This window comes from Aythya ferina (assembly GCF_964211825.1).
Source record: "Aythya ferina genome assembly, chromosome: 1".
Classification (NCBI taxonomy): domain Eukaryota; kingdom Metazoa; phylum Chordata; class Aves; order Anseriformes; family Anatidae; genus Aythya; species Aythya ferina.
This window is the reverse complement of record NC_140296.1, coordinates 91,216,217-91,233,913: the sequence shown is the minus strand read 5'-3', so window position 1 is coordinate 91,233,913 and position 17,697 is coordinate 91,216,217. Positions and strand designations below refer to the sequence as shown.

At 49.5% G+C, this 17,697-nt stretch overlaps 1 protein-coding gene and 1 long non-coding RNA gene across 5 annotated transcripts; one reads left to right on the top strand and one right to left on the bottom strand.

Moving 5' to 3' along the window:
* Positions 1-2,525: 2,525 nt before the first annotated feature.
* Positions 2,526-3,373, bottom strand: LOC311432696. The gene is made up of 2 exons (XR_014690249.1): positions 3,264-3,373; positions 2,526-3,180 (listed from the first exon to the last, which is right to left on the bottom strand). It is a non-coding gene; the product is annotated as an uncharacterized lncRNA (long non-coding RNA).
* Positions 3,276-17,600, top strand: DIPK2B (divergent protein kinase domain 2B). Of its 4 annotated transcripts, none has more exons than XM_084511118.1 (6): positions 3,276-3,398; positions 3,786-6,148; positions 9,478-9,742; positions 13,845-14,018; positions 15,431-15,719; positions 16,983-17,600. In XM_084511118.1, the coding sequence occupies exons 2-6, from the start codon at positions 5,922-5,924 to the stop codon at positions 17,321-17,323; spliced, it is 1,296 nt and encodes a 431-aa protein (XP_084367244.1). In that variant the 5' UTR covers positions 3,276-3,398; positions 3,786-5,921; the 3' UTR covers positions 17,324-17,600. The 4 variants fall into 4 exon arrangements, with proteins under 4 accessions (XP_084367244.1, XP_084367243.1, XP_084367245.1 ...); XM_084511117.1 differs by having other exon boundaries at positions 3,725-6,148; XM_084511119.1 differs by having other exon boundaries at positions 3,378-3,424.
* The last annotated feature ends 97 nt before the right edge of the window (positions 17,601-17,697 follow it).

The following is a 17,697-nucleotide window of genomic DNA, read 5'->3' as shown; positions in this document are numbered from 1 at the left end:
GGTTCACTTACCCTGCTTCATTAACAGAGGTTTTGGTGCCGATCCCAGAAAATCTGGATCCAGACACGTAAACCCCAATGTAGTAAAGCACTGAATCACACACTTGAGTCCTCCATAAGCCCAAACAAATATAATGTATGTGTATGCTCAATTGCTCCACACTCTCAGAAGCCACAGATACCAATGCTTACATGACAAAAAGTCTTTCCAGCTTGTAACAGTCTGCCTGGGCTTTGGGGGAGTCTCTGTCATTCAATTGTTCTTACGAAATGCAAGGAGGAAGCTGGTGGGACAAAATGGCTAAAGAGAAAGGAGGTGGCCTAGGTCCCACATCCAGCTACCAGAATATCAACACACTGAATTTGTTGACAGAAGAGAATAGAAGCCAGACTTTTAAGAGAGAGATGAAAAATACAAGGAAAATCTATACTTTTTCATGTCTTGATTTGTTTCTCCTTCCAGTTACACCCCCAGATTAGCCAGATTTTATGAACCTGTTAATTTTTGCACTAGTGCACATCAGCACCTGGTCTGTACCACCTCAGATCCCAACAGACCAGTAACTGTTGCCTAAATATCAAAAAGGGTTAATGCATGCAGGAAAAGTGTCTTAACTATCACAGCCTGCAAACGGCAATTGCGTGGTGACAAAAACATTGAAGACTAGTAGATTGTATCCTTTGGTACACAGTAAAAATAAAATTTACTGCCTAGAGTGCACATGTAATGTTTGTACTATATACATTGATATTCGTAAGATGAGTTCAATTCATAACTGAATTCCCTCTTCCTAACACTGGGTATTGGTCAAGACCACTCCCAAGGCTAGCCAAAGCAGTCTTCATGTATTTCTCATTCACATCTCCTTGCATTCAGACAGCTGGAGTAATACAGCTGATGAAAAATACAGATAAATGTACTCCCACTCAAAAAAAAAAAAATAATAAAAAAAAATCAGAGATTCCAATCTGGCAAACAGAAACCAAGTGGGGCCAAGCAATCAGTATCTACAAGGAAATAATGTGGTTTGACGAGGCTAGCAGCCTGCCACTGGATTAGGCATCTGCCATATTTTATTCTTTCATGGTTACTGTTGTAGTTCTTTCTTTTCCCAGTGAACTAGTTCAGAAGGAATCCTTTCATACCCATATTTTAAATGTCTTTCACTTTAGTCTTGGAAATTAAGCTGTTATGAATCCATGGTTCATTAGCCAGCCCATTCCAGGCGTGTCTGCTTGCCATGCCACTTTTATATCAGATGACCCTGTTTTGTCCTGCATCTGCCTTACAGATGAATTTGATAGAAAATCTGAAGTTATGACACCAAAAAGTCTGCATTATTTTTAATCCTTTTAGCTTCTGGGACACAGACTCAAAAGCATCTCTCCAAGAAAAATATTGCGGGTAGGTCTTTCTCTTCTGGAAAACTGCATGACATGAAAATGTTTCTCATTTTCTCTTGGAAGAGGATCCTTTTAATTTATGTATTTCGCCTGGGAGGGATCTTTTGTTTCGTTGCTGCAGTGCTGCCAAAGGAAATCACGCCTCACGTGTGCCACCACTTTGGCTGCAGGCACGTGTGCTTGGGCTCCACGTAAGGCACCGCGTGGTTGAACGTGCTGCAGCCGCTGGGCTGGGGTGTGCAAGGCCACCACCAGCAGAGGACAAATGCTCCTTAACATGGAGTTTTGTTCCTTTTCCAGGCAGCTCCTCCTCGCCTCTTTCCTGCATGGGTAGTGCTGGGAGTGACCAGCACCACTCAGTCCTGGCCAAGGCATCTGGTCTGCAGCCAATTTTTTTTTCCACCGTCATTTTCCCTTAGGCTCAAGCTCCCTGAATCTCTTTTTCTGCTTGCAGACACCGATGCGCCCAAATCTGGGATCCTCTTCCACACTTTTCGCTGCTCGGCCTGATCTTCCCTAAATGCCACAGACCGCACAGTAGCTGATAGCATTTGGTGGCCTTTTGTGCTGACATTTCAGCCTCTCACAAACAAGAACTGCCCTTATCTGCCGGCCACAGAGCCTGAGGCTTTTCTTGTAGCTGACTTTTTCTTCCAGCTGCCTACCAGTGTGCAGAGGCAGGGTTTTCTGAACAGCAGGCTTCCTCTTCTGCAGCAGCAGAATGGAGCCAGGGAGAATCAAACAAATCCTGTAGATACAGAGCAGCAGCTGCTTTCTTATATTATTAATAAAATAGATTATTGACAATTCTGATGAATTATATCTAGGCTTATCAAACAACAGGCACTATTTCCTGGTGAGGCAAAGAAAGGGTCAAATTTTTGTTTGCGTTTTATTATCTTCATTGATTCAAAATGTAGAAAAATCCATACGCTCATGACGTCAAATCTTCTCGTGGCGAATGGAAGTGAAAACGCACTCTACCCACTCAGCCCTGGTGTTCGGCACCACCCACACCTCGGTGGCCACTTTTTCTGCCTTCATTTACAGTGTGGGCAGTGGCTTTGGTTGGCTTGCTTGCTTCTCCTCCTCTCCCCCTCTCTTTTATCTTTCAGAAGAAAAAGGGAAAGAAACGGGGCTGGAAGAGCAAGAGCGTAGAACAGAAGTTGTCCGTTTCCAGTCCAACTGGAACAAAAATTTTGTATTGCAGATCACTTCAAAACAGATGTTTCTTTCATAATCACGAAAATGCAGAAAAAGGAAGTGATCACATCCTTCCAAATATTATGAGCTTTGTAGCATTCAAAAAAGATGTATTTTTTTTTCATTTTGAAAGAATTGAAAATGTGTCAAGCCGTCCTAGCTATTAATCCACACATCCAGCCTGAACTGGGATGGAAATGATAAGCAGCTCGATATCAAGTCCGTACTGGTTGCTCAGCAATAGCTTAACGATTATCCTGGATGTGATTAATGAAAACCTCTATTAAGAAAAGCCCTGCTGCACCACACCCTGTGCTGACCTCCACCCCGTCCTGCGCTGCTGCTTGGTGCAGCCGCCAAGGTCTTGCCGGGGCCCTGAGAGCGGCACAACCTACTGAGGACCTCAGGAAGAGCAGGAGCCTCTCCCCTTCCAGCAGAAGTTTTATTTTTTTTTTCCTGTGTTTCTCTCTTTCCCGTGTGGCAGAGCAATGCAGCAGTCCTGCATCCCGCCAGGCAGTGCTCTGTTGCTGAGCAACCCTGTGCTTGCTGAGTGGGCTCATTTGCAGCGGCAAACCTGGTGAGGGAATGGTGAGGAAAACGAGGTGAGGTGGCACCTGAAACCCACCTCCTGGGTGTCCCCAGCAGCCAGGTCCCTACCAGCATATGGAGGTGAGGAGCCGTGAGGACCCCGATGGGAACATCAGCTGAGGAACGGCAGTGGGGCCGCATCTCCTGCTCCTCTGCGCCCATCCTGTTCTGAAGGAGTGAGCAGCCGTGACCCAAGATTCATCGGTCAGCCAATATAATTAGTTCACAAGGTTTCCTGCTCTGCAAAGCCATCTCCTGTTTCACTTGGTTGAAGGTGGATGAGGGATGGGGGTGGAAAGAGGTGGTGGTGGGCAGCTGGGTTGCGTTGGTGGGTTGGGTGGAGATCGGCTGTGTGCATTTCACCCCATCATTACTTGGGGAAAACAGACCAGTTTTAGGCACATCAGCAAATATATGCCATTGGATAGGAGAGCCTATCTCAAACTGCTTCGTGGGGTCATGAGGCACAATGCTTGGCAAACCTAGTATCGTTCCCGGCTCTGTACATTTTGGCCCGTGCTTTCCCACAGGCTGTTGGGTGCCTGGCCATGATCCAGGCTCTCTGAAACTCAGCCCTACCCCTCCAAACAGATCAGCATCGTGGTCTGCAGTGACCAGGCTTTTTGGGGGCCCTGCAAGGAAAATCCAGCCTGCAACTTCTACCTGGCACAGGCAGAGGATCTACAAGACAGTTGTGCAACCTCAACACCTACAAGCCATATTATGAGGAGGGCAGGAAAAAAGCTCCTTCAAGAAGAGGTATCTTTCAATGACGTAGCTCTTCTCTCAACATACAGCAAGCTGCAGTTTCCCAGCCACTGTTTTTAGGCTAGCTCTGAGGTATGTGCACTAATTTTTATGCTTTGTTTTCAAGGCTGTTTCCTATGCACATCAGCTGTACTAAGGGGCAGCTCAGGTTGGGCAAATCTTCTTGAAGAAACAAGGAATGACTTGTCTTGGGGCCAAGTGCAAATGCTAGTGGCAAGCTTCTGATGTGGCTATGATGAACCAGCTCCCACTCCTTGAATAAAAAGTTGTTTTTTATAATACTTCAAGGTGATGCAGGTGTGATGCACCAGAGGAAAGTATAATTGTGCATTTTGTAGTACTAAATCAAGCAATAGTGCAAGAACACCATGGCCTTCAAGACACTGTGAACCAAAAAGAAGCTCTGCTGTCTATCTAATGTTTTTTTAGGGTCAGAGTACTGGCATGTCTGGTGCTTGCTGTGGGAAAGGGCATGTGCTGAAGTCCTCCCCTTTTCTGTGGCTCACTGTGGGGCAGGGCAGGCCGGGGCTCCTGCACTGAGCTGGCAGCCAGAAGCCAGTTTGCTGCTCATAAATCTCAGTGGAAAATTGAAGACTGAAGGCAGGCAATTAGAATATTAAGAAACTGAAGGGTATATTTTTTATATGTTACGTAGTGAAGATAAAAACAGATGGCTGGTGTTTAATTTTGGTAACATCCAGGGAATAGTGGGGTAGGAGCAGTGTTAAGCTGGCCAGTGATGCAGAGCTGCTGGCAGGGAGCAGTGGAAAGGGATGATTCCTGCAGTGGGATCAGGGGCAATGTCCCAGCAACAGGAAAGGCCAGGGAAGAGGATAAACTGCTGGATGTGGGTGTTTGGCTCTGGTGTGGCTCCTCTCACCAGTGGATTTCAAAGAGCTTTGCACCAGAGTACAAGGCCAGACATGGATGTGGCGCAATGCAGAGCTGCGTGCTGGATGCGCTTGCTCGTGTCCCAGAACAGCACGGCCCCTTTCGTCTGCAGCGTTGGCAGGGTGCCCTGCATCCCCTGCCCTCTCAGCAGGGCTCATCATCCCTGCCTGGCTGCTCTGTGCCCTGCGGACAAACCCTGAATGTCAGCATCTCCCTTTTGCTCAAAGGGATGCACAGGGAGATGAAGTAACTTCCTTCAGGCTGCAGGGCCAAAGGGAGACCCCAGATCTCCCAGGTGCCTCAATTAATGACTGTGCTTCAAAGAGCTGCCCTCCCTCCCTGCCTCGTGCTGACAGGGTCACCCTCCTCCACAGCCCATCCAAAAAGTGGGAGCAACATGGCCACAGGGGTGTTAGGTGAGCTGGGTGTTGCAGACAGCACCAGGCTACCCTACTGTCCACAGCAGGAGACTCAGCTGTGTGATGGGTTTTAAACACCTCTGTCAAGAGGTGACTCCACCAGGCAGCACTTCTGGTGATTTTCTGAGGGAAAACCAAGCCTAGCAAGCATCCGAGGAGCCCTGAGATGTGGCTCTGGGAATAACACACCGCGAGGGGCTGGGCTTCTGGCTGAGTGTGCGTTCCTGCCACACTGCTGTTCCTCCCAAATGAGCTTTTACCAAGCGTCCCGCACATGCCCTCTGCTCCAGCGGCAGGATATCCTTCATTTGTCTGCACAAAGCGCAGATGAGCACCTCTTGGCGTTGTTTTCCCAGCCGGCTGACGGGAGGGTCAGCAGGGGCCAAAGCAGCTGCGGCAAGTAAAGGAAAGGTAGCCATGGCAACCCAAGTTATCTGCATCCTCCATGCGTTTCCTTCTCCCCACCCTACATCGTATCTTTCCCACCCAAACCTCAAGCCAATAGAGCCAGTGACCAGCTGGCAGGATGGGGGCTGCGGCCGGGGCTCCAGCATCCAGCGCATCTGGCTGCGTTTCGGGGCTCACCGCGGCAGGGCCAGGAGTGTAGAGAGGGGTGGCTTGCAACAGTCAGAGCTCTCCGCGACTGTAGATGGGGCGCTGGATATGTCACCTTTGCTCCAGAGTTGCAGATTCGTGGCTGCTGCTGCTGCTGGTTTTGGCCCTGAGCTGTAGCCCTGCTGCAGCAGTGACGGCGTCTCCGTCTGCGCCCCACGTCAAGCCCAGCTACAGTTTTGGCCGGACTTTCCTGGGACTCGACAAGTGCAACGCCTGCATTGGGACGTCCATTTGCAAGAAATTCTTTAAAGAAGAAATAAGGTCAGAAACTCGGCACAGTGATTTTTAGCGCATTCTGCATGGTACCCTGAAAGTTGCCTGTTAGCGTTTCCCTGTGCTTTAAGGAAAGACGATGCAAAGAGTAACTTATCATTGGGCTGCCATTACAGCGCCGGGTATTTTAATTTATGTCTATGCATTGCTGCTCTGACTCTGTTTGCTTTTAAAGCTGCACAGACCCGACAAGAACTGTAACTTGAAGGCAGGAGTAAAAGGCACAACTTTCTGCACAGAGAGTATCTCTGGAGGAGTTCAAGGCAGTGGTGGGGGAAGGGAAGAGGGAAGGAAGAAATCAGTTTGTTTTGATGTCACTGGACGGATTTGATTGTGAGCAGCTGAGTAAAGGCGAGGGGTTTTAACTTTGCATGTTCCAATGGGCTGTGTTAGCTACAAACATACGGGCGTGCTATGTAGTCCTGTACCAGGCACAACAGCACCCATGTGCAGAAATTCACGTGCGTATTAACCAAGACCAAAAGCGACGTGCACCTGCCTGAGGCATGGGGGCTCCTGCACATCGGCTACCTGTGTGCTAGAGCACAGGCAGGGCTAAAATGTTCTTATGCTTTGGGGAGTTTTCTGTGAGAACTTGAAGGCAGCAGCAGAAGTTGCATTTGCCTCAAAGTCAATGGGACATGGGCTGCCCATTTCCATGTTCACCTTTTCCGTGTTCACAAAGGTGGATGGCGCTTTGTGCTTCCCTCTCTTGGTCCTCAGCAGGGCATGCTTCATTAACCCCCCACCACTTCCAGGAGCTGTGGCATGCCCTTGAACAGCGAGCACCGGGACGTGGGGTTCGTTCCCAGAGCCTGCCCACCAGCTGGCCCAAAAGCAGAGCGTGGCAGAAGTTGTCACTGAAATATCAGATTTTCAAAACGCTGTGAAAACGAGCTGACCAAAACTATTTGAGGTCTTGTGCCAATGTTGGCGGCTAGCCTTGGCTGAGAGTATTGGGAAGGAAGTTTGAAAAAAGTGGATTGCTTCAATTTGTTAATATGATCTTCCTTTATTTTTGTTTAAGACTTAATTTATTTAATGTTAATGATTAAAAAAATGTAAAACTCTCCAAATACAAGCAAGGTTATTTTGGCTGAAACAAAACACTTGCTTTTCTCTTTTCTGAGTGAAACCAAGTTTGATTTTCTCCAGCATTCAGATCTGGGCCAATCTATAGCCTGTAGCTGGCGGGTTGGTCCTCCACGCAGATCTCACGGAGCACCTTCATTAAAGCCCAACCTGGCCCTGAGCTGTGCGGCTCCACACGAAGCTGGATTACTGCTGCTGCATGGCTCAGTGACGAATCCTGAAAGCATCCAGCACGTGTGCCAGGCCAGTGCTGGGCTGCCTGGAAATGATGCCAGGCACAGGGAGGCTGTGGCCCCCTCAGGGCTCCCCTCGTGCCCAGAGCAACACTCGGTGTGGCATTTTGCACATCCCAGCACCAGTGGTGGCTCTGTGCTGGTGCCTGCCTGGCGTCATCTCCCCTGAGCACGGCTGTGTGAGCCAAGTCACAAGGCACATTTATGCTTAACTTAAAAAAAAGAGGGGAAAGAGAGAAAGCCCCAGCTCGTATCCATCCCTTTCCGGTACGTGCCTGGCTCTGTGTGCCTGCTTTGCAGATTAGGTGCTGGGAGGGGACACGGTGCAAAGCAAACCAAAGTAAGGCACAGCAGATACTCTGTAGTCCTGCCTCAAAACCAGGCAAAAAAAAAAAAAAAAAAAAAAAGAGAGAGAGAGAGAGAAAGGGTTTATTTTCATATCAGATGCTCTGATCATAAGGAAGCTCTGATTTCGTATTGGGCAAAATGCCCTCAGCAAGAGCCACAGCAGGACTAGCACCAGCGGTTGCATTGGATGAGGTCGGTGCAACAGCCTGGGATAATGAATAAATGTCCTGCAGCATTTGCACAGGGCTTGCTGGGAACATTTTGAGGAGAGGGGTTTTCCCCCTTGGGGACAGCTGAGCTGCCCAGAATCTGCAAGATGCTACCCCCTACAGAGGAGCTGGGGAAGGCATCAGGACAAGGTTGCACACACTGATATTTGAAGGGGAGATAAAGAGGGAAGTAAATCCAACTAACCCCCTCAAAGTTTCTCTGCGTGGAGTTCCCAGCTGGAGGTCAAAAAGAAAAATCAGCTTCAACCCTCGGCTTCTTTAACGCCTTTTCATTTACTGGCAGCTAGCTGCTTCTGAAGGGCACCCCTTGCCTCTCCTGTTTCAGTTTTGAGCTATCATCATCTTTAATTTATGGCGAGATTAAATTAAGAAACGTTTTCTTATGCACTTGGGCAAGTGTATAATGAGGAGAGCCTGGAGGCAGCCCGTGCAGCCACTGGCCTGGCTGAGGGCCGGGGCTCAGCTGCTCTTGCATCTCGCAGAGGAACCTGCAAAGCAGTCAGATGCCTGTTTCCATCCCATACGCTACACTCCCCACACCTATGCCTTGGGGGTGCCCTGTGGAGACCCTGTGCCCATGCAGGTGGAGGTCACAGTGTGCATTTGGTGCTGGTGTTGCTGTTCTCCTCGCTCCAGCAGTTCCTCCTACCTGGACACAGGGTGACACCGGGCAGCCAGGTCTCTGCCTGGACCAGCCTGGCCAGGAAAGCTGGCATTTTTCACCAGAAAAGATTTTGCAGCTAAGGAAAGCACTACGTCACGGCATTAAACTTTTCCTTGGAACTCACCACTGAAAACTTCAAACAAAATATCCTTCACGAGCTTTGTTTCAGCGTTAGCATTTTGATTAATGAAAAAAATAATACACTGGCCTCTCCTGCATCGACACCGAGTAAAGCCACCACCTCAAAGTGAAAGGCCATTCTGGTATTTCCGAACATATTTATGTTCTGGAGTTTTTGTTCTGCAGGGTACTTTAAAGTGTTATTATTCCTTTTTTTTGGGGGGGGGGACACTTCTCTCATTGCAGCACAGGCTTCAAGAAATCTCAAAACGTCAGGAGTTCCCAGGGAACTGAAGCCCCGAGCCTTCTTCCTTCACTTTTGCTGTTCACATGGCCCAAATGGTGATCTTTGGGCATAGCAAGGGATATCTTAACTGGGGAACAAATGCAGGTATTTTCTCCAAAGTCCTTTTGGAGAATCACCTACTCTACTCCACCTACTCTTCTTGCCTGGGGCATGTGTGGTCCTTGGGGTGGGAAACGGCTCCCCAGCAGTGCCAAAGGGACCCCCCAAAATCACTTGGGCCATCTCTTGCTGAGGTTTTCGTGACGCTGTGTGGTGCTTGCGCGGTGGGTGTCGGCGAGGCTTGTTAACCCGCTCTCCGTGGGGCTCTCGTTTTGGTTTGGCAGGTTTGACACCTGGCTTTCTTCTCGTTTAAAGCTGCCCCCCAGCTACCTGCTCAGCTACTCGGGCAACTACACCGACGATGCCCAGAGCTGGCGGCTGGTCGACATCACCCGCCTGACCACCAAGTACCAGCACGACCAGGCGGACAAGCGCATCTGCACCTCCCTGCTGAAGACCAAGACCTGCAGCCTGGAGCGCGCCCTGCGCCGCACTCACCGCTTCCAGAAGTGGCTGCGGGCCAAGCGCCTCACCCCCGACCTGGTCCAGGTCAGTGCCCCACCACCGGCCCCAAAACCAGACCAGGGCAACCCACGGGCTCCTGCATGGCCCAAAGGGGACTCCCAAAGCGTCCTGTGCTGCAGGTGGGACAACGCTGGTACGGGCAAAGGGTTGGGGTTGTCTGCAAGGAGGGCAGGAGTGGGGATCCTGGAGGCTGAGGGTGAATGCCCTAACACCGTAATGCCTGCTGGTCCTCAGGCAGGGAAAAAAAATAATAATAAAAAAAAAAATGAATCAATACGTGTGAAAACACCAGCAGCTCAGGTGGGGATGTTTCTGCCCCACCCTCAATTCTTCCACCCAAATGTCTCAATGCTGTCTGTACTCTATGTATGTCTTCTTTATAGCTAACAGCGCAGGTATTTTAGGGTGAAGGTTCTCACCTAATTACGTGGCTGGGGAAAGAGAGGTTTAAAATAGCAGCTGGGTGAGCCCCAAGGGCCAGCCCAGGGGGATGCACCCGGGGACGAGCTTCCTGGGACATCTCAGGGATTTTTAAGTGAAGAAAGGGCACAGCCGGCTGCAGCAAGGCCGAGATCAGTGCATGCCAGCCCCAGAACTGCACCGCTCCTGTTTTCATGGCTCTCTGGCTGTGTCAATGAAGCACTGTGTGCTCTGTAACATGGCTGCTGGGCTCACAGTGGCCTGAAACAAGAAGCAGCCGGCGGCAGTGACATTTCCACAGCACAGCACGAGTGCGAGCTCCTGCGGAAGCCCATGGTGATGCTCCAAGCCCAAGGCCCCCCGCGCCTCCCTGCCCAGCCAGCACCTCCTTGCAGCTGAGAGCCACGGAGCACCTCAGCCTGCACACAGCAAACATGAGCTGGCAACCCAGCACGAGCCATCGGAGGGGGCTTCCTGCGGATACAAGAAGTCACTGCAGATGCTTACTGGCAGCCACTGCTCTCCTGGTGTTTTTGGAGGTGTTTAACAGCACGCTGCTGATGCCCAGCGTGATTCTGCCCCCATTTCATGATGCTGTGGTCACCCAGGGGTGTCTGTGCTCCCCTCCCTGCAGTTTTGGCACTGAGGAAAACTAATGACTCGAGTAATTTTGTCTTTTGTAACAGGGAATTACAACAGCCCTCCACATCCTTGAATCGGGATGACAGCCCATGAAGCGCTGCTTTTACACTTTGCGCTGCCTACCCTGCCTGCCCCAGCTCCCATCCGAGCTGCCGCACTGATTATTTCACCCGCCACAACGAAAATACTTGTCAGATGCAGCGAAGCCTTCACTGCTAAAATCTCGCTGGCCTGGGAGAGGAGCTGGGCTCAGCTCGGGCTGTGCACTGCTACCCATGTTGTTGTAACGCACATGGCAGCACCACCACACACTGCTCTGCCCATGTCTTGGGGCCAGATTTTGTCACTGTGAGCCATACAGGGCTTGTTTGCCCTCTTCGAGGTGAGCAGCAACAAAATGTAGGCTAACTTCAGCACCAATGGCCTGCAGGGCAAAGTTATAACCCTGGTTACAAAGCGCAGCCTGGAAAATGCGCAAGGACATCAGCAAGGGTATCTGCAGCGGGGATGAGCTTCATGGCTTCACTGGACATCCTCAGCTTCTCTTTTTTTGGGGGGGTGAATGAAACCCCTGCCTTCAAACAGCCAGGAGCTGTGAGTGTTTCAATATGTACATCCAGCTCTTTCCTCCTGGGTCCAAATCCCAAATTTCTTCAATTGGTTTCACCAGGCAGCAGCACATGGGGCAGCAGGCAGCAGTGTTCCTGGGCTGTGCTGCCCTTCCTCAGGCTGGCTGAAAAGACAGCAAAGTGGAGAAAATTTGTCTTCCTGAGGTCATCTTTATGTCCCACTGGATTCTTTTCATGTCTGCATGAGATCTGCGTACGTACACATGGACAAGAGTTTAACACACATCACATATCGTGCAGTAGGGAAAAAATCATAGCTGAGTGCAGGTAGGCATTGTAGGAACTACTCATTATCAGATACAAGGATGTAGGAATTTAATCAAAGTAAATAAGAAGCTTTCCATATCAATCACAAACAAGATGTCAGGCTGCCTGTCAGGTCTTATTCTCCAGGGTGATAAGATGCTGGAAAGGACTTGAGATGTTCTGAGATAAATCAGTATCTTCAGTGTTTCAAGTATACAACCTTCACATTTTTCTTCTGCTGGCAGTTTTTGTCTGACAGTTTTACAACTGCGGCTGCCTTTCTGCTGTATGGATGCTGCCGTCATTCAGCCCCAGCCAGGTGTCGGTCACTGCTTTAGCCATGAAAACCCTAAAACAGTTCCATGGGAAAGGAGCAGTCACGATCGCTGTGTGCAGCACATGTCCGCATCTGTGTTCATAGGATAAGCTCTGACCCTGGAAAAAATCCTATTTAGAGCTTTTATGCATTCTCGTGGTTTCTGTTCCTACTGTACACTTGTTAAGGGTCTCAGCTTTTGCATGACAAACTCCTGGAGCTAGTGAAGCTTTCTAACTTTGGCTGCAAATATTTGCATACACGCTGAGCTGCTAGAGACTTTCTCCACTGTTTCTCTTACTTAACACAATTCTGTTCTGCTCATTTTTTCTCACTTCTCCTCCAAAGGGAAAGTGACAGAGTCACCCATAATGTGTCTGCAAGTGCAGTGAGACAGAAATCCATAACCGTCCCTTCCCTCCCCCTATGGTTTCTGATAATTAGTGGAAAATGTATTTCCTTCATAAGGCCACACTGTATGTGTACGTACAGAACTGTATGAAGGCTTGTAGCTAGAACTGAGGAGCGTTATTTTTGACAAGTGGGGGGAAAAAAGTGTTCTTTGGTCTTGGCAAATCAACACTCTAGTAGGGATTGGGCTTTTCAGGTAGTTTTGACCATTCAGGGCTTGCTCCATGCAACTGATGGCCAAGGAGAGAGAGGCTGGTCCCCCCTGAAACCAGCAGGGAGGCAAAAGAGTGGGCACAGGAGGTCCTGTCCCTCCTTCTGCATCTGCACAGGAGAGTGGCACTCTCCTCCTTCTCTTGTTTCTTCTTATTATTTTTTTCTCATGGCTGGTTAATCAATGCTTTATGCCAAATGAACAGCTCGTGCAGGAAGGGCTGTGCGAGACCTACCTCAGAGCTACCAAATGACTTGGGGAGATCCTGACTCAAATCTTTGCTCCCAGCGTGTAGAACGGCAGGCAGCAAACGTGAGCTCAAGTGCCTTGTCCTCTGACAAATGCCTCACAGACATCAGATGAGAAACTAAATCCAAAAGAACAAATTTGGCTACTTGAATCATTTGGCAGAAAGAGGTTATGCACAAGTCCAACTCCCCTCCCCAGCAGAGGAAAGGCAGGGCAGCATTTCTGCATTCTGCATTTCTGCTGTCGGGAATTCTCCTCCCCGTGTCACCTCTCCTTGGTTTTTAAAACTTTAAAACAAAGGTATTTTTCTACAACAAAGTTCTAAGTATAGATGCCATTTATCCCAGATGTAGACCGCTTGTTACAATTTTACAAATCAAGGCCACAAATTTGAAAGGTGAAATATGGTGATGGCTGAAGCCATTAGCCCAACAATTCTTTACTTGTTGCTGGCATTTGCAAGAAAACATGCTCAGGATATTCAAATTTGGCTTTGAGAGCTAATGCGCAAGTTTATCAGAGAGATAATGCACCCTGTGCTTGTGCCCATGTACAATGTTTATTTACAGTTTTAAGGCGTGTTTACTGACCTTAACGGGGAGCACTTCCAAGAAAGCTGCTTATAGGCTAGGCAAAGAGGGAAGCAATCTGAAGACAGTATTTGAAGAGGGAAGTGACTCACTGGAGGAGCAATGGGAGAGGCCGCCGTGGGCCGGCAGGGCTGGCAGGGCTGGCGCTGCCTGGTGAGGCAGGTACAAGGGGCTGGTGGTGGCCAGGGCCATGCTGTGAAGACTGCGTGCCATTTCCAGAATTTGTCTCAAATTGGTATTTTTGGCTGATGCTGTCCCATTTCTTCCTGGGAGGGAGTTGCTGTGGAGTCCCCCATATGCCCGTGCCCATTAGTGGTGCTGCAGAGCAGAGAGCTGCCCCCGTACCAGAACACCTTTTGATATCTCAGGCTGGAAAAATAAACACCCATGTTGTGCTTTGCTCCCTCTCCAGGGCCTGTCTAGCCCAATGCTGCGCTGCCCATCCCAGCGCCTCCTGGACCGGATAGTGCGGCGCTATGCCGAGGTGCCAGACGCCGGCAGCATCTACATGGACCACCTCACCGACCGGGACAAGCTGCGCCTCCTGTACACGCTGTCGGTGAATTCACACCCCATCCTGTTACAGGTAGGTACCGCCCCGGCTGGAAACATCACCCCTTGCAAGCATGAGCCATGCCCCAGTCCCTGCTGCCAGGACTGCCCTTTGCACGCTTCCCGACCTTTATGAAGCGTGTTTCTTCTGAGGAGATGGGTGGCTGAAGACAGGCAGACTCCTGCAGTACTCCCTGCACCAGCCTGTGAAGTTGCTGAGAGACACGGATGCCCAGCCCCTGAAATAAATCAGAGCCCAGATGGGTTATTGCAGCAGCACGCTGTGAAAGCCAGGTTTTTACACATCCTTGATGTTTCAGTGTCATGTTTGCATTGCTAATGTATTACTTAAAATCGCAGCCTTTTTATAAAATCCAAAGCACAAGAGAGCACACACTAACACATAAGGACTGAGACACAGTGTTGGGACTGAACGTGGATTTGGGGAGCATGGATTTCCCAGTCTCAGTGTGCCACAGCTGTTATTAATGTTTGCGTACCTCTGGTAGCTGGCTCTACGACAGGGTGCAGCTCTGAGGAGGTGTTTGGTACAATCCCGAATACCACTGAGCTCTGAGTTTGAAGGCAGAGAGCTTCTCTGGTCCCCTCCTGGCATGTGGCCTCCACTCTCACTGTGTGAGGACCTCCATGGGAGCATCCCCTCGGCCACCTCACATCCAGTCCTCACTGCTGTTGCTTGCAACCCTTTGAGATATGATGAAGCAGAGAGAAGGCAACGTCTTCCTCCTAATTGAGGCCACCGAGGGCCCACACTGTGCTCCCCTGCACAGTGAGGGGAATGGTGCTCATGCTCTGGGGAGTCTCGTGGGGGTCCCTTGGCCACCTTGCCCACAGCCCACCGGGGCACAAGGGTGCAGCTCTCAGTGCTGCAGAGGTGAGAAAAATGTGGTAAACCCTGTCCAGGTGTCCCCCGTGCAGCAAACATCCAGCACATCTGACTTCCAAAATGGCTGGGCATGGTCTTGCCAATCAGCAAAAACTGCTCTGGCCCCACCTCATCTTCAGGCTGTGACTTCAGCGATGCAGTGCTCATAAAAGAGCCATCCAAGGCCGCATAAAGAAACCTAAATTTAGCTCTTCTCTGCCTAAAAATTTCATGAATTTAAAATCTATTATTGTCTTGGACTCTCCGGTTAGTCTCCCTCATGGAACAGATCTTGAAATATCAGATTCTTCTTGCTTAATCACCCAAAGAAAAGAAAAAGGGAGAAACGTAGGGCAGAGTAGTGCCTCCCTTGGCTGCTGGGGCTCGCTGTGGTGAGGGTCGGTGGTGGGCTGGCTCCAGAAACCAAAGCACAACCCCAGCACGGCTGCTTGGGAAGTCCAAAGGATGCGCTCAAAGCCATCTGGGAGGGAGATGGGCTCATGGCAAAGAGTGCAGTGAGCAGGGCTAGGTGTTGATGCCACCATCCCCTCTCTCGGCAGATCTTCCCCGACGTGGAGGGGTGGCCCTTCCCGCGGTACCTGGGCTCCTGCGGGCGGCTGGTGGTCAGCGCCAGCACCCAGCCCCTGCGAGACTTCTTCGGGGCGGCCCCCGAGGTGGCAGCCGACCTGGCCCTCCAGCTCCTCGCCGTCCTCCGCTCCATGGGCACCAACGACCTCAACTATTTCTTCTACTTCACCCACGTGGACGCTGGCACCTTCGGCGTGTTCAGCAACGGGCATCTGTTCATCCGGGATGCCAGCACGCTGGGCATCATCGACAAGGAGGAAGGTACTCAGCAGGCTCTGGGGCTGCGCGTCTGTCGTAGGAGAGCTCGGTGTGACAGGCAAAACAGATCTTTCACCTGCTGTGCTGTATTTATTTATTTATTTATTGAAAATCAAACGAATATCACTTGCTAAGTTTAAATCATAAAAAGATCAAGGAGCGATTTACTGATAGCAAAAGCATCAGCAGTGCCAGCCATCCTGGCTCCGCGTGGAGAAGACAGCAGGCATTTTGCTCGTGCCATCAGTGGAGCAGGGACCGAAGGATGCTCCGGGTGCCACGTGGGCACCTGCATGCCACACGGCCCCCTCTGTGATGGGCAGCAGCCTTCAGCGTGTACAGTGCTGAGCACTCTCCCGTGCATGCTCCCTACATCACCTCTTTTCTGTAAAACAGTTGTCACACAAATGTCAGTACTTGTGAATAGAAATTTAATAGGCTTGTTTGTTTAAAGTATTGGCTCAAATCAAACTCTTTTTAGGTGCATTTATCTCAGTAACTTATAATAGTGATAGTGATAGTGATAGTGATAGTGATAGTGATAGTGATAGTGATAGTGATAGTAATAGTAATAGTAATAGTAATAGTAATAGTAATAGTAATAGTAATAAAATCACTCATGTCAGTTTTGCATAAAATCAAGGATTACTATTCACTTTCCACAGTTTATATTGCTCTACCACTGGAAGCAGAGCTATCCAAAGAACATTCCTCCACTAATTTAACACTTTCATTTTGAATGTTCAACTTTTCAGAAGACCTTTGCTAAGCTCAAACATTCAGCTGAGCACATCTCAAATATTCAGAAATAGTTGTCAGAGGATTTTCCACCAGACTTCTTTTTCTTGTCCCACCAGCTATTATGGTTGTCTTGGCTCCAGCTAGATGAGCTGTTTTTGCGCTTTAATGATTTTGGGTAACATGTAAAAATTACAGGTTTGACTGTTTGTGGTAGTTTCTGTAGGAACTCCATGTTCTAGGTTGTTGCTCTGATTCTTATAATTTCCTCTGCACCGGTTTGACCCAACAATCCCTCTCTGCTTCCTCTCTAAGGCAATTCAGCAGAGCTCTGTCATTCAGAAAAATACATGTATTTCAGGGGAAAAGTAGCCCTTACACAGATACAGCACAGCATACATTGTGGTGAAAGATAGTAGTATCCTTTAGACAGCAACAAACCCTATATTAATACAGGGGCACAGACATATGTGATTATCCGAGATTTTATTCCCGTCTTTCTAACAACAATTTCATGGTCTTTAACAGGGAGCCAACTGATCGACGGCCAACAGGAGTACAAAGATATATTTAGCTGCTTGACTGTGGACTGCCAGTCTGCATTTGTGTCCTGTAACTCCATCAGAGAGAAGCAGAGCCTTGTCATGGTGTGTCAAGAGCTTCTGCCTAAGCTCCTGAAGGGGAAATTCTTGCAACCTGTACAGGAGAAAATAGACAGCTTCCTGCAGCACTGCGCGGATGGCCTTGCTGATGACCAGGGTGTCAATGAGGCGTTGGCAAAGCTGGCAGAGCTCCTGAAGCCTCTGCGGTCTTGCGATTCACGCTTTGCCTACCGCTACCCAGACTGCAAATACAGCGACAAATACTGATGGCTTTGGAGAAAGGCTGCCCAAGAAGGATGGGACATGTTTCCTGGCTCCAGTGCAGGAAGCAAGGAGGAGCCAGGGCAGCTGGATGGAGCTGCACCAACTCCAGGACACCCTCATCGAGATGGAGGAGGAGGGAGCCGAGTGTACGCAGGATTTATTGTTCATCTCCCAGAGATGCATTTGTTACTTGGGATGTTAGGTGTGATGTAAGGCTTATGGATTATAAACGTTATCATGAGTGACAAGGGCTACAGGATTAATAAATCTCCTTCACGTATTTTGGCCTTGGAAGAGTTTTCCATGCCATCCATTAAAGAGAAACCCTCTGAAGGCAGCATGCTCACAGCTAGCTAGATAGGGGAGCTTTATTACCA

Bases quoted from the DNA above. Each gene is read 5' to 3' on its own strand.
- DIPK2B (XM_084511118.1), top strand. From the start codon at position 5,922: ATGGGGCGCTGGATATGTCACCTTTGCTCCAGAGTTGCAGATTCGTGG. The intron at 6,149-9,477 runs GTCAGAAACTCG...TTGGTTTGGCAG, and splicing joins TTCTTTAAAGAAGAAATAAG to GTTTGACACCTGGCTTTCTT. The intron at 14,019-15,430 runs GTAGGTACCGCC...CTCTCTCGGCAG, and splicing joins CACACCCCATCCTGTTACAG to ATCTTCCCCGACGTGGAGGG.